The sequence below is a fragment of the Podarcis vaucheri genome (genome assembly GCF_965113315.1).
Source record: "Podarcis vaucheri genome assembly, chromosome: 8".
Taxonomy (NCBI): Eukaryota; Metazoa; Chordata; class Lepidosauria; order Squamata; family Lacertidae; genus Podarcis; species Podarcis vaucheri.
In genome coordinates, this window is record NC_138766.1 from 28,666,681 (window position 1) to 28,682,826 (window position 16,146).

General features: G+C 46.4%; 2 protein-coding genes across 5 annotated transcripts in view; one reads left to right on the forward strand and one right to left on the reverse strand.

The window, feature by feature from the left end:
- Positions 1-1,174: 1,174 nt before the first annotated feature.
- On the reverse strand, positions 1,175-11,967 carry LOC309538719 (uncharacterized protein). 2 transcript variants are annotated; one of them, XM_082234589.1, is made up of 6 exons: positions 11,704-11,967; positions 9,616-9,693; positions 6,266-6,833; positions 4,774-4,854; positions 2,427-4,130; positions 1,175-2,389 (listed from the first exon to the last, which is right to left on the reverse strand). In XM_082234589.1, exons 2-5 carry the CDS (start codon positions 9,670-9,672, stop codon positions 3,685-3,687), a joined length of 1,152 nt encoding a protein of 383 aa, XP_082090715.1. In that variant the 5' UTR covers positions 9,673-9,693; positions 11,704-11,967; the 3' UTR covers positions 1,175-2,389; positions 2,427-3,684. The 2 variants fall into 2 exon arrangements, with proteins under 2 accessions (XP_082090715.1, XP_082090716.1); XM_082234590.1 differs by lacking the exon at positions 9,616-9,693.
- A 1,512-nt stretch (positions 11,968-13,479) lies between these two features.
- Positions 13,480-16,146, forward strand: part of PRP4K (pre-mRNA processing factor kinase PRP4K) — a 28,568-nt gene continuing 25,901 nt past the window's right edge. For all 3 annotated transcript variants that reach the window (XM_082236064.1, XM_082236065.1, XM_082236066.1), the window contains exon 1: positions 13,480-13,674. In XM_082236064.1, the coding sequence (XP_082092190.1) occupies positions 13,559-13,674 (116 nt within the window). In that variant the 5' untranslated portion in view covers positions 13,480-13,558. The remainder of the gene's footprint in view (positions 13,675-16,146) is intronic.

Here is a 16,146-nt window from a genome sequence, read left to right on the forward strand (position 1 = left end):
GGTTGGCAGGAGCTGGAACCGAGCAACAGGAGCTCACCCCGTCGCGGGGATTCGAACCACCGACCTTCTGATTCGCAAGTCCTAGGCTCTGTGGTTTAACCCACAGTGCCACCCGCGTCCCTCACCATTATCCCTCCCTTGTTTTGCCTTGCATCCCTTGCCTGAAGCAGGTCGGTGTACTTAACCCTACTTAAACCACATCCAATGAGCATGCAGCCTACTGATAACACATCATGCAGAAAGAGAGAGGGAGGCAAATTTGATTTGAAACAAAGTTTTTATGAAGCAGGGTTTATAATACAAGCAAGCAAAGACGTTTGCCATTACAAAAGAAAGCTAAAATACCATTCTAACCTAGGATATCCCTTGTATTTCTCAACGCAACCCTTGCCTGCCATCTTGCTGAAACAAGGGACCTAGCACACCTGTCAAATCCATGGTAAGCACAATTCTCATCAAATGCTTTTTTGTGGACAAAAATAATTTGCTCCCCATTCTCCAAGGGTCTGTGGTATGGCCTCTCCACAACTGCTTAAGCCCACTGATTCATCTGTTAATTCTATCCAACAAGTCAAAACTGGCTACCACTCTCAACTGGGTTGCCACTCTTTCAATGAGTTATAGGTATTGCGTGCCTTTATGTATCTGCTGTACGGCAGAAGTGGGGAACATTCGGCCCACCAGATGTTGCTGAACTACAACTCCCATCAGCCCTAGCAATCATGGACAAAGGCCAGGGACCATGGGAGTTGAAGTTCAGAAACATCTGGAGGGCCAAAGTTTCCTCACACCTGCTGTTGGGCTTAAAGGTAAAGGTAAAGGTACCCCTGCCCGAACGGGCCAGTCTTGACAGACTCTGGGGTTTGTGCGCCCATCTCACATCTATAGGCCGGGGGCCAGCGCTGTCCGGAGACACTTCCGGGTCACGTGGCCAGCGTGACAACGCTGCTCTGGCGAGCCAGAGCCGCACACGGAACGCCGTTTACCTTCCCGCTGGTAAGCGGTACCTATTTATCTACTTGCCCCCGGGGGTGCTTTCGAACTGCTAGGTTGGCAGGCGCTGGGACCGAGCAGCGGGAGCGCACCCCGCCGCGGGGATTCGAACCGCCGACCTTTCGATCGGCAAGCCCTAGGCGCTGAGGCTTTAGCCCACAGCGCCACCCGCGTCCCTTGCTGTTGGGCTTAAGCAGCCCCAAATAGGGCAAAAGTCAGCCCTGCAGGATATCTCCGCTGCCCCATGTGATCCAATGATATTCCCTAGCACAAAGTTTTCCAAACTGTGTGTCGCGACACGTTAGTATGTTGACTGTAGTGTGTAGGTGTGTCGCACGAATGCTCCCTGTTCTCCTCCTGGGGTTGGAAAGGGGTTAGTTTAACCTCCGGTTTGCTAGTAAAATTGAATTACTGTGTCGTGAAATGATGTATGTCTAAAAGGTGTACCACCAACATGAAAATTTTGGAAAGCTCTGCCCTAGCACATACCCAATAATCTTCGGTGTCTGCAAATGGTGGCAGAGATAAACAGCAGTGAGGAAGTTTTCTTCCGGTAAAAACTGCCCACTGTTTTATTTTTTCTCACTGAAAGATCCCTGGAAGTAAGTTTTAAAGACACTCATGCACTGTAGCATCCATGTTCCAACTGTATCATTTCCTATAGATCCTGAAGGTCATTACTTTGGGTATCTATAAGCCTTCTCTGTATTCGCTGCATGCCACTAAGCCATGCATCTTTGTCTTACACTGTTACTTCCTGCAGCAATTATAGAGCAGCAGGCATGCTCATGCGATGCGCTGAGTGTCAGCAACCAAGATGGAAGTTGCGCCAATCCCCATTTATTGCTGCTAGTCCAACAGGCCAGTGGAACTGGCACAGGTTACAAAAACAAAAGCCGGGGGGGATTAAGAGAGCCACCCCTACTCTCACTAGATGGTACCTCTCCTGTGAGATACTTTGCTCCCTTACTTCCTTTGCAGTGCCACCACCGAGCAGAGATGTTGTCCAGAAGCAACCAAACAGCATTCTTGCTTCCCTTCCTCTGATCACATCACCCTCCCCTTAAGTTGTTGTACTGAATCCCTACTGATCTCGACAACCAACACTTAGCTTTTAGTTATTACACCATGGCATTTTTTCAGCCGGAAAGTCTCCCACCTCTCATGTGGGCACCATTGGCATTATAAGAGAAGAAGGGAGATGTTAAGTTCCGGCACCTAGAAAAATAGCCCTGCGTTTAACACTCTCCACCTCCAATTCCCATGTATCTCGTTTTTATCCTCATTCACCTATGCAAGCTCACTGAAATCAGCCTGCATGGCATCTTCTGTGTCCTGCTGTCCTCCAGGTCGAATGCACGCCTCGCCCTCCCTTCCGCTGATGAAGTCCTTCCAGCTTCTTAGCCCTGTTTTTAAATCCATCTCAGCTTCACCTTCCAGCTTCTCAGACCCGTTTTTAAATCCATCTGTAACTTCTCCTTGCAACACCCATCTCACCTACCCAACATAAACATCCGAGGTCCAGGTCTGCTCCATGGTTTTCAAAGCCTGTATCTACCAGTGACATCAAGACATGCCTCACCTCCCCACACTACAGATGGACCACGGAGGCCAGGCCATAGCTGTGCAGCAGATGTCATGCTTTCAGCCCGGAAGGGAAATGTTCTGAATATTACAAAAGCTATGATTTAGGAGAAAGGGAGCAGAAAAGGACCAAGCCTTAGCCATGGCAAGTTGAGGTGTCCAAAACCCTATGTTTAAGGACTGCATTATTGTTCTGGTCTATACTTCAACTAGCTTATGGTTAGCATTAAATAAATGTTTGATATTAATTTATATTATGTTCCCACCCTACATGATACACAAATTCATGTATTATGTCCATAGTATATGCCCATCCTGTTTGCATAGAAGAAAGCTGGACCCACCTATCAAAAGAGGACAAAGAAACCAAGTAGAAGAGGGAAGCACAGAATTGTAGAATTGGAAGGGATCCTGAGGGTCATCAAGTCCAACCCTCTGCAATGCAAGAATCTCAACACATGGTCTCCCATCCGATTTGAAACCAAGACAGACCCTGCTTAGCTTTGCAAATGTGCTAGCAAGCTTTATTGTTGCACCACTGGAAGAACCACTGTTGATCTCACCCCAACCATTGCATGTTTATGCCACCTCCAAGATGATAACAGGGTGTTTTTAATTAAAACAGGGGGCAAAGAGTTTAAAACTTAAATGACGTTTCATGGAATACAAAATTTTAAAAAAGGAAGATGTGGAGGGGGGGTGGCATTGGCCATCAACACAATTAGGTGAGGACCCATTAAGTTTTTTAGCACCTAAGTGTCTAACCCACAGGGCCAATAAGGAACCAGATAATTAATCTTGGTGTCTTTGGAACATATGCTACAAAACAGTCTTCCAGAGCATCTAAACCCAAACACTTAAGAGTACAACGCTATGCATAACTACTCAAAAGTAAGTCCCACTGAGTTCAAGGGGGCTCATTTTCAGGAGAATGGGTACACGACTGAGGCATCAGTAGCATATATTATGCCTCACTGTTTATGTCCTATTCTAAGCATTAGAAACTTCAGCCGTTAATACAAATGCCTTTGAGTGTAGGCTCTCGATATATTGTTCCAGTAGCACCCAGCAACTTTAACTAGGAAACCCTCTTCCTCAGCAGTACAGTTAAGGGCTGTACTTCTGTGGTCTCCGCCTGTGGTTCACCCGGGGCACCAGTGTCCTCCTGGGGACACCCGAACGGGAGGGGGGAGAGATGGCGGAGCGTGGCCGAGGGTGCCACGAGGGTGCAGGGGACACCGGCGTCTGCTCGACAGACTGCATCTGCACCAGCGATTCCAGCAGTTCTGTCTGGCGATGCATGATGGCAATGATTTGCGCCGTGTCTGCCCGGTCCCTCTCTCGGTCCTGAAGGTCTGCGGTGGCATACCGGTTCAAGGAAGACAGGATTCTGTCAGTTGCGGTCTGTACCCTCCTATCTGCTATTCGTGACAATTCCATGACCAAGTCGTTCCTGGTTTTTCTTTGGCGCTTTCGGACTCTGGTTAGCCGCCCTTCGGGAGACAGAGTCGGGCAGTTGGGCAGCAGAGCCGACGAAGGGGCCACCGTTGCATCTGGAGATAGACAGGCACACACAAACACAAACACACAGCCATATATTAAAAAGGAGAGTGCACATTGCAATGTGATACAAAAGGACTCTGGGTAGGTTAAATACCGTACTAACAAAATGAGTTCAGTGATGTATTTAGCCATTCCCCACCCCACAGTTATGTTTTATTAAGTTTCGACATTTTTAACGTATACAATCAAAACACAATTTCATCTTTTCTCTTATTTTTCCATGGAGTTGTTGTTTCTCCCCTTCTGCTGTACCCGATCTTCTATTAAATCATAACCATAATATTATAATCTAATTACCTCTGTTGCTCATAGCTCAAATCTTGCTTGCAAGTTCATCATACTATAATATTTCTTGAAATAGTCTGAAAAAGGCATCCATTCTTATATAAAACACTCATAATTAGATTCTCTTAATTTTGCCAGTTCTGCATAGTCTATTATCCTACTTATCCATTCTTCCTTGGTTGGGACATATAGAATCCTGCTGTTGCTAAATATATAAACAACTTTAACATGGGTAGGGGGATTTCTGTCCCTATAATACCGAACAGAAACACTTTGGGGGTTTTTTTATATACTCATTTTAAACTGTTTTTTTTTTTTTATCTCGTCATGTTATCATTTCATATTTACCCATTCTTGAACCTTTGGTTGATGAGCTGCCAGGGTTACTGGGGAACATAGAGGAGAGGGATGGAGCCGGATGATCAGCTTCTAGCGGGAACGAAAAAAGATTTGTGAATTAATATGTTTTATACATATGAAGAGTCCTGCTGGGTCAGGCTAGGGCTGGGCAATATCTGGTTTTCAATATTTTGATATATCGCCAGCTAAACATCGCAATATACAGTGGTACCTTGGTTTTCAAACGTAATCCATTCCGGAAGACGGTTTCAGTTCCGAAACGTTCGAAAACCAAAAACTCAAAACAGAAGCCTCAAAACAGAAAACTCAACACGGAAGCAGCGTTTCATGTTTGACTTCCGAGGCGCATTCAAAAATAGAAGCATTTACTTCCGGGTTCACGGTGTTCGAAAACCGAAATGTTTGTTAACAGAGATGTTCGAAAACTGAGGTACCACTGTATATCACAATGCCTGAAATCAGGATGGAGGCATTGGCTGGCTTCACGGTTTTTCCCACATTGTGATTTTTGCATAGTACACACACCCACATCATGATTCGCAATATATTGCCAGGTCAAAAATGATGAAACCAATATCATGATGTGGACTTCAAACCGGTTTTGGATGGTGTATCAATATATCGCCCAGTCCTAGATCAGACCAAAGGCCTACCTGGTCCAGGATTTCGTTCTCACATTAGACAACCAAATACCTATGAGAAGCTTAGAATAGCATAAGTACACAAGCACTGTCCTGAACTAGAAGCAGCAGCAGCATACTCCCAGGGAATGGCCTGAAGGAACAGGAGGCCACATAAGAACGGCCTACTATTCAGAAACATTGCTGCCTCCAACTTTGGAGGTTGACCATAGACATCATGGGTTGGAGCCATGGATGGCCCTCTCCTCCACCCCATTGCTGAAACCAAGCTTGTCTGCTCAGTGCTTGGATGGGAGACGGTTTGAGCACCACCTGCCCCTTGGGTTCCATGATGGAAGGAAGACAGGGCATAACTGTAAGAAAACATAATAAACAAACACAGCCGCAGCGCAGGCGGACCAATGCACAGAATCTCTCAAGGTGCAACACCTGAAGGCAACATCTGTTCAGGGAAGTTTTTAAGGCTTGACGTTTTACAGTGGTACCTCAGGTTACATACGCTTCAGGTTACACACTCCGCTAACCCAGAAATAGTGCTTCAGGTTAAGAACTTTGCTTCAGGATGAGAACAGAAATCGGGCTCTGGCGGTGCGGCGGCAGCAGGAGGCCCTATTAGCTAAAGTGGTGCTTCAGGTTAAGAACAGTTTCAGGTTAAGAACAGACCTCCAGAACAAATTAAGTACTTAACCCGAGGTACCACTGTACTGCGTTTTTATTATTTTGTTGGGAGCTGCCCAGAGTGGCTGGGGCAACCCAGTCAGTCAGCCTGGGTGGCGTATAAAGAATAAAATTATTATCATTGCTACAAGTTTCTCCCGGGCACAAAGCAGAGATCTTACTTGCTAGCGGCCAAGACATGCTTGCAGGCTTCGCGGAGGCCGCCCTCGTCATGTAGAACATGGGACTGGGCGTGGCGGAGTCGGAGATCTCCACGGCGATCTGCGTGCATGGGGAAAACTGATCCGGACTCTCGCTATAGTCCTCTGGCACCACGGGCACGGCTCCTTCCGCCAGGGGACACGGGGAATTGGTATCCCCTGACGACTCCTCCGGCAGAGCAGCGTGCGGTAGCCTCCTTGGGGGCTGGAAGCCAGAATCGCCGGCCAATATCCTATCGAGCTGCTCATAGAAAGGGCACGTCATGCGCCCGCCCAGCGAGGAGGGGTTGTCCTTGGCCTTTTTGTAATCCCTCCGCATTGTTTTAGTCTTGGTCCGGCACTCCTGGGCAGTGCGTTCGTGTCCCCGCTTGGCCATCTCGCTTGCAATGACTTGGAAGGTGTCCATATTTCTGTAGCTGCTCTGAAGCAGCTTCTGGATCTTCTGCTCTCCCCATATATCCAGGAGGTCAATGACCTCGGTGTAGGCCCAGTTGTTTCCACGGCGGCTCATGGTGTTGAAATTAACAACCTATAAAAATAATAATAATAAAATAATAATAAAATGCATTTATATCCCGCCCTCCCCAGCCGAAGCCGAGCTCAGGGCGGCTAGCAACAATAAAATAATACAACATTCTAAAATCATTTCATTATAAAATTAATTCAAATCAAATTGATGGCAACCATTGGGCTGGAGTTCTGTGAAGATTGCCGAAGGAGGGAGTCAGGCTGTGCCTTGGCCAAAGGCCTGGTGGAACAGATCTGTCTTGCAGGCCCTGCGGAAAGATGTCAAGTCCCGCAGGGCCCCAGTCTCTTGTGACAGAGCATTCCACTAGGGCGGAGCCACAGCCGAAAAAGCCCTGGCTCTGGTTAAGGCCAGCCTAACCTCCCTGTGGCCCAGGACCTCCAAGATGTTTTTGTTTGAAGACCATAAGTTCCTCTGTGGGACATACCAGGAGATGCGGTCCCGTAGGTACGAGGGTCCTAGGCCGTATAGGGCTTTAAAGGTTAAAACCAGCACCTTAAACCTGATCCTGTACTCCACCGGCAGCCAGTGCAGCTGGTATAGCACCGGGTGAATGTGAATGTAATTTTACAGAGGGGGGGGGGATGGCAGACTGGGTGATGTTGAGTCTCAAGGGGATGCAAGTCACTTTCCACCCCAAAAACATGCACTCTACCACTGAACTATCCTTCTCACTGTGCAGCCAAACTACCATATCCAGTAGTCAAATGGGAATGTTACCCATCCCTTCCTAGGTAAAGCATGGCATGCAATACCACACAGAATTGTAGAGTTGCAAGAGACCATGTCTAACTCCCTGCAACGCCGGAATATGCAGCAATTGGCATTACAGTGGTACCTCTGGTTACAGACACTTCAGGTTACAGACGCTTCAGGTTACAGACTCTGCTAACCCAGAAATATTACCTCGGGTTAAGAACTTTGCTTCAGGATGAGAACAGAAATTGTGCAGCGGCGGCATGGCAGCAGCAGGAGGCCCCATTAGCTAAAGTGGTGCTTCAGGTTAAGAACAGTTTCAGGTTAAGAACAGACCTCCAGAACGAATTAAGTTCTTAACCCAAGGTACCACTGTATCAGCACCATGCTCTAACCAACTGAGCTATCCACCCCTCTAGAGTAGTGGGGTACTTCCACCCCCCCCCAATCCTTAGCCAATAATATGTCAAAAGACATTTTTATGCTTTACATTAAATTATTGCTCTTATTATTGCTATTCCTATTCTTAAAATAAATTTGTATGCCGCCCCTTACCCGTAGGTCTCAGGGTGGTTCACAACACAAAGTTATAATATAAAAGCACAAAGTACACAATTAAAGTAATTAGCAATGCTAATGTATACAAACTAATAAAAAGTACATTCCCCAACCAAAGCCCCTAAACCATCTCCCACTCCACAAATACAAAAATCCAAATTAACATATAACATTTTAAAACAATTTAAAACACACACACCCCAGTTAAAACCCTGTCCCCCCATTAAATAAACTTACCGTATTTTTCGCTCTATAACACGCACCTGACCATAACACGCACATTGTTTTTAGAGGAGGAAAACAAGGGAAAAAACATTCTGAATGAAACATTGGATGTATCATTTTTGTGCTTCATGCTGTGGCCACAGACATGTGATCTGATGGTGAATTTGAGCTGACGCAATGCAAAGATCCTGAGGATCCATGTGGATCCATGCTTTGTAACCACGTTTTTGCACCATTGCAGCCCCAGACAACAGTGGGTGCGTGATTTGGGGGGGCAGGCTGTAGCCATGGACATGCTATGTTCTCTGGTGGTGAATTTGGGGGTGACCCAATGCAAAGATCCATGTGGATCCATGCTTTTTAACCACATTTTTGCACCATTGCAGCCCCAGGCAACAGTGGGTGCATGATTTTTGGGGGGCAGGCTGTAGCTATGGACATGCTATGTGCTCTGATGGTGAATTTGGGGTGACCCAGTGCAAAAATCCTGAGGATCCATGTGGATCCATGCTTTTTAACCACATTTTAAGTGGGGAGGGAAGGAAAAACACAGAAGGGCTAAGAATGCAGGAGTGGGGTATAACGGGAGGGAGGAAAGGAAGGCAAAAGTTTCCCCCACGCACCCACCCAAGCCAGCCAGCTCGCGCTCTCTCTCTCTCTCTCTCTCTCCCACCTGCATGTTTTCAGCAGCACCGGAGCACAGAGAGGAAAGAACGACATTCTGCTCTCTCTCTCTCGCTCTCTCTCTCTCTCTCTCTCTCTCTCCCTCCCACCTGCATGTTTTCAGCAGCACCGGAGCACAGAGAGGAAGGAGCGGAGCACAGAGAGGAAGGAACGACACTCTGCTTTCCCCTCTTCTTGCCTGGAGGGGAGGGGCTTTCCCTGCTCTTTGTTCCGTTTCAGCAAACACAGCAACGAAACAGAAGAGGGTGGGCAGTAAGACCCGGAGGCAGAATGCAGGAAAGCACCCACTTCCTCTTTTCAAGGCTTCCCTTCTCCCTGAAGCACGGTTTGATTTTTGCCCGATTTTTTGGCTCCAGGGACCACACATTCGCTCCATAACACGCACAGACATTTCCCCTTCCTTTTTAGGAGAAAAAATCTGCGTGTTATAGAGCGAAAAATACGGTACACTGAATTATCCATTACTCTATTGCAGTTTGCAAACTGTGGATTAATTTTTTTATAGAAAATACAGTGTGTTTGAAAGACTATGATGAATGTGCATGATGTTAATAACATGTCAAGTTAAAATATGAATGGTGGGGAAAGACCCAACACATTCAAAAATTGAAAGTCTACTTACAAACTGTCTTTCGGTCTTATTAGTTATTGTCTTGTTGTTTTTTTGTTTTTCAATCATTGGTGAATTTGCCCCGGACTCCTGGGAGTTCAAAACAAGCAGAGCAGTGATCAAAACTGTGATCAGTACAAAGAAACATGAAAAGAAATTCTGCTTTTATTAGAACAGAAGAACAGCCCAACGGGATCAGACCAACAGCTCATCTACTCCAGCCCCGTTTTCACAGGGACCATCCACATACCCATGGGAAGCCCATAAGCTGGATGTGAGCACAACAGCAATATTTTGTCCTGCAGTTTCCAGCAACTGGTATTCAGAAGCATAATACCTCAGACCATGGAGGCAGAATATAGCCACAGTAGCAAGTAGCCACATTTTATTTTTGTCTTGACCATAATGACCATGGAGGCAGAATATAGCCACTGTAGCAAGTAGCCACATTTTATTTTTGTCTTGACCATAATGACCATGGAGGCAGAATATAACCACTGTAGCAAGTAGCCATATTTTATTTTATTTTATTTTTGTCCTGGGTCATTTTTCTTTCCTCCCGCCAACACAACCCTCATCTTGAAGATATTTACTTTAGGACTGGGTGATCTACCGGTGATCATCCAAAACCAGTTCAAAGTCCATATTGTGATATTGGTTTCATAATTTTTGACCTGGCAATGTATCACAAGTCATGGTGTGTGTGCGCGCTATGCAAAAAATAACAATGTGGGGGAAACCGTGAAGCCAGCCAATGCCTCTACATAGCTCCATCCTGATTTATAATAATAATAATAATGATAATTTATTATTTATACCCCGCCCATCTGGCTGGGCCTCCCCAGCCACTCATTTCAAACATTGTGATATATAGATATATTGTGATGTTGCAAAACCAGATATCACCCATCCCTACTTGACTCACAAGTCCTAATGTTCCTATGGAATGAAATTCCAAACAGAATTTCAAAATCTGGTGCTTAAAGATGCGTTTGTTTAGTCCTGCAGCCCAAGGGTAATGTGTTCACACAACACACAGTGAAAACAAAGCAGCGGTCGCCATTGACTGGGATGGTTTCAAAAGGTGGTTCAACAAATTCATGGAGGCCAAGGCTTTCATTAGCGACCGACCACAGTGGCTGTGTACCAGAGGTGGCATGTCTCTGAATAGCAATTGCTGGTGAGCCCAAGTGGGGAACAGTTGTTGCGCTCATGCTCTGATTTGGGCTTTCCAAAGGAAGCTGGTTGGCTCCCAGGAGCAATTCCCTAGCCTCCCATCATTGCCATCACTGTGGCTTACAAAGAGGGAAAGAGCCAAGGGAGAGAGGATGTTGGTGTAAGTTGACTTCACTGGGCTGCCTGGGCAGTGGTGGCCTCCCTGCCACTTTGCCACTCCATGTACATAGCAGTGACACCAATTGTGAGAGGCCATGCAAGAACTGACACCCGTGGCTACTGGGCAAATAGAGGACACTTGACTAGATGGGCCTTTGGTCTGATCCAGCAAAGCTCTTCCTGTATTAACTGCCTTTTCCTGCAGCTTATTGCTTGAAAAATGAGTGTTTCCTGTAACGGAAGCGCTAACTTCGGGAAAGACATTAAGCTCTACATAGCACGGATCTTAAGTGAATGCTCACAAACAAACCCAGCAAAACCACAGCTACAATTACACTGCATCTTTAACTCCAAACACCAAGTTAACACAAACCTACACAGGGACCTCGTACTATTTAGGCCAACCATTTTTTTTGCAACGCTTCTTAAAAGCGGTTGGAAAATGCAGAGCACATCGAAGATGCTGCACTCATTTAACGTAATACGGGTCGAATCCCCTCTAGATTCAAGTGCACGGTACTGGGGGAGCAAATCATAGAGTGAAAGAAAGCGAGGTAAATATGCACCGACTCCTCTTTACTAGGGGGCAGAAGCAACGATTTATAAACCGAAGAGGGAAGTATGCGCAAAGTACGAGGTTTAACGCGCGCGCAAAAGGGAATATACTGTATTACGGAGCGGCTGTGCTTTTGTCTTCCAGGAAGGAGCCCAGCAAATCCCCTCCTCCGGTTTTCATGCTCAGGGTCGGCCATCAAAGGAATCTACCTTTGCTACCCACGGGTAAAAGTTTTGCGCAGATCCATCAGCGAGAACTTCGGGTCCTTGCGCCCCTGCGAAATCACCCGCCGCCACCACGCGACGGAAAACCTTGCGCACGCAAGCTTAGGCGAGGGGAGACAGGCAGGACCTCCCCCTCTGCTCCCCTCCGCAGGGGAGCTAAACCAGGATGGCTTCCCTTGGTCCCGATCTGCTTCCGCTCCTCCAAGCCCTTCCCTGCTTCTCTCACCAACTTCCCAAGCCAAGGCTGCCTTGCAGATACCCAAGATCCCTCCTACCAAAGCGCTAAGGGAGCATGTGCAAATGGCCTCGGAGCAGGACTGCGGGATGGTTTCCTTCATCCCTGTTACACTTGAAAGCTACTACACCTTTCCACTTTTCTTTTCCTTTTTTTGCAATAGTTTTTATTGTAAAAAGTTATCACATTACCAAATACATAACCATATGTAGGGATTTCTTTGTTCAACTGATGGAATATATACCGAAATGGCAAAACTGACCGGAAAGCTCAGGAACCAAGAAGACAACAACTTCAAGAAAGAATGGGGGAGAAATTTACAATTTATTTAGGAGACCACTGTAAGCAGGTGAAAACATTAGCAGGATTTTAATAACACTTGTAATGCAACGATTACAATAGATAACATGGAAAGATGTAAAATATGGATTAGGTAATAATAATGTGCAGGTGAAAATGTTGACAATGGAGCCCAGGGTGGGAGGTCGAGGGATTCAAAGAAACGCCTTTCCACTTTTCGAGTCGGTCCTTTCATGGCTTGAGACCCGGGCACCCGAGAGATTTATTATCTCCAGTAGCAGCGCTTCCCCCTAGAGAATTGCCCAGGCACCTGCACCCTGATGCCGATTTGGCACCAGGCAATTTTTCCAGCTCTCTTAATCTGTTCTGGTTTAAACTCATTTTTATCAAGATTTTTCACACCGCTTTTAATGTTTTATTACATATCATACATTCATTTTAATTCTTTGTTGCAGGGTGCCTTGAGAACACGCTTATAGGATGGCATATATATATTGGAAATAAGTGTGCATCTTGCAACGTTCAAGGTTTCCTTGGTCCCGTGCGGGGACTTCATCACATGAGATAACAGCATAGGATCGGGCCCTAATGACCGCATCCCCGCACTCTCTGTCCACCCAGAAGTAGTCGTCAACTCATCTGTACTCGGAGTAGATTTACTGAAGTTGATGGCTAACACTGAAATTCAGGGACCTATGCCACTCAGGCGCATTCATGTCAAAAAGAATCTACTCTGAGTATAAGTAAGCTAAATGCAACCGACTCTCAAGTAGCTGGCTTAAGGAGAGCAGTCTTCGTTTGCACCACTGCCTTTTCTCAAGCATCCCTGGGAAGGCCTATATGCATCAACAAATCAAGGGTGTTCTACTCCGGCGCCCGGCGGCTGACTTTTTAGAGACGCTCCCTAAAAGCAGAACATTCCATTCTTCCTCTCCCATCCGCCCACGCTCAGACTCGAGAACCATAGAAACGGGAAAGAGTTACACCCCTCACTTTCTGTTCCCATTTGGACGCCGCCATATGCGGGGCTGTCCAGCGGAACTGGAACCCGCTTCGCCCTCCGATCTCTATGGTAACGACGCGCTTCGCGCATAAGCTACTGGCAAATGGGAACCGGAAGTATGGAGCTACATCTCCCGCGAGCAAAACTCCCTGCTCCTCACAAGCTGCTGGAAGTTGCGTTTACCAACTTCCGGTCTCGTGACTATTACCTCATTTCCGGTTTCTGCCGAAGCGACCAGCGAGGTGTGCGGGGTTTGTTTTTTTATTATTACTATTTCGGCTCGGCTTACGCTGCCGGCACGCATGCGCGACGTCTCAATCGCTTCAGCTTTCGGCGGCGGCGGCGGTGGAAGTCGAGGAGTTCGGAAGTTCAAAATGGCCGCGGCGACGATAGTGGAGTCGGGGCTGCGGGGGCGCGGGTAAGAAGATGAAGAAGAACCATAAGATATAGATATAGATATCTAATATTAAAGCACGCGGTTTAGTTCCGGTAGCTGTGAGGGAGAAAGTCGGGTGGGCGAGGGAAGGAGTGAGGGAGAACGCGCTGTTGAGCCGTTATAACGGTCGCGAGGAGGCCCTGGCCGGGGCCTGGCGTCTGAGGCCGGAGCGGGACGAGCTTCCTCGGAGCCCGCCCTTAACCTCGAGCGGGGAAGCACGAAGCCGGCTTTTCCCTCGCCGCCACCCGGCCCTTTCCCAGCGCCTGCTCGGGCCCCGAAGGCCTACCTTTGGGTCTCGCTAGAGTTGTCGCCCCCACCCGGAAGGGAGTCCCAGCGCCGGGCCCTCAAGGCTCAGCCGCCGCGCGAGCTTTCCTTCCCTGAGGGAGGAACCCCCGAAAGGTTTGCTGGAAATTAAATGCCGTTAAGCCTCTCCTGCGGCGGGGGACGGGGCGGTTGGCAAGTAGCCTCTCGCATTACGCTTTCTTTGTTTAAAAAGAAAGAACGTGCGCAAAGGCGAGAGCAGCACCAAATTTTTTTTTAAAGGTAGTTTTCGGGATTTTTTCTTTTCTCCGCACAAGTGAACTTGCGAGATTATGGGAGGGGGAGAGAGAGATTCCTGCTCATGCTTATTTTGAGAGTTAACTCTGTTCCATTTTGGACTTACCGACGTGGCTGGGGAAATGTCTGACGAGCCTGGGCAAAGTTGCTAGCCCTAGTGGGATTGTTGTTGTTGGATTGATTGATTCATTGAATTTGTATACCGCCTTTCATCCAAAGATATCAGGGTGGTTGCTCATAGACATGCTACTCTGTTTTTCCTTTGCCACCAGTGCTGCTAAGTATTTCACTAACAGATTTCTTTGGTATTTTACTGGTTTTTAATTTCCACATCACTGACTTTGTTTCTCCGGTGTGCTTCATCTCAAATAGAGGTCTACCCATTTCTTCCGATGCAATCTGAGTGATACAATTGCTTATAAATAAAGTTGTGGCATAGTCTAAATGCCATATGGATCTATCACACATGCACACTTGGCTTTTTGTGTCTTAGTAACTCCTTACAGGCAAATAAGTGCTAGTGTTTAACTTATAAACCACATGACGTTTACATTGCATTTGTTAAAGCTGCTCCCACTCCAGTGACATTTCTGGATTAACAGCTGTTACAATGCTTGTAGTCTAAAGCTATGGTCAGGAGCCAAGCCAGTTAAAATCAAAAGACTGGCATAAAAAATGAATTATTTTAAAGACGTATTTGTATTTCTGTAATAAAGAACCTTGCATCCCATATTTCATGAGGATGGAATTGCCAGAGTTATGAAAGATTACAATGTATTGTCCTGTTTATGTAAGTTTAGGGACATAACAGTATAGATAGTCACATACCAAAGTACAAACTAAAGTATGAACTTTGGTGGGATATCGGCTTGATCATGCATTTTTTACATAGGTGTGCATGTAGAAATCAGGCTTTACCAAAGCTCTGCCACCTAACTTTTATGTAGTCTAGCATTTCTCAGATGTCTTTGGGGAAAATCTGATGGGCATTTTGTGCTCATCAATTTCAAAGTAAATGTAATCAAACTTGCAGGGACTAATTGATTAGTGAACATGAATAGGATCAGTATGCAAGAAATTTGGGCAATAAGCTCATGTTGTGAGCTGTTGAAAGCACAATTTCTGGCTGTTCACCAGAATACACTTTTTTTTTTTTAACAGCTATGGTATCCATGGGTTATTAGATTAGTAACTTCCTTTTTATGAGGCAATCCCTAAACAAATCATACACACACAATAAACTTCTAAAACTCAATTTCCAATCAAGGGTGACTTGCTGGTTAGTTATTAGCTGTAAACATTTTGTGGTTGGATGACCCATGTAGAATTTGAAATACTGTAGTTCCACTTATTAAGCTAACATGGCAATCCAGATCTGTGCATTTAGATGGGATGGTGTCTGCTGACTTCCAGCAGGAAAGTCCCACAGTCAGGGTGTGCCCACCCAAACAGTGGACTGGTGGAGAGTACTGTCAGTGGCACCCAGCAGCCCACTTCCTACCTCCAGCAAATGGGACCGGCACAGGATCTGCTGGATCCAGTGTGGACACTGCTGCCATCGCATGATAGCAACAGGCTCAATCTGGGCCTCTTTGCTGTGTCAGCTTGGCAGCTAATGCAGTAAAGGGGCATGTTACCCTCTCCCCACTGTTTCTGCTTCAGCCAGAACAAGCACTGGGGCTCCTAATCAGTGCAATTTTTGCTAGTTTTCACTACAACTTTCATGCGTCAGAGGTTGCTTCATGCTGCAGATAATTTGGTAAAAATCAACACCAGTTACAGGATGAAACACAAATTCTTTGAGAAGGTTTTAATAAAACTTGTTTTTCTTGCTAGAACTTGTTTTCTTTTTCTTCACTGTTTTCGCAATTGAAAAGCATATGGACAAGGTCAGAT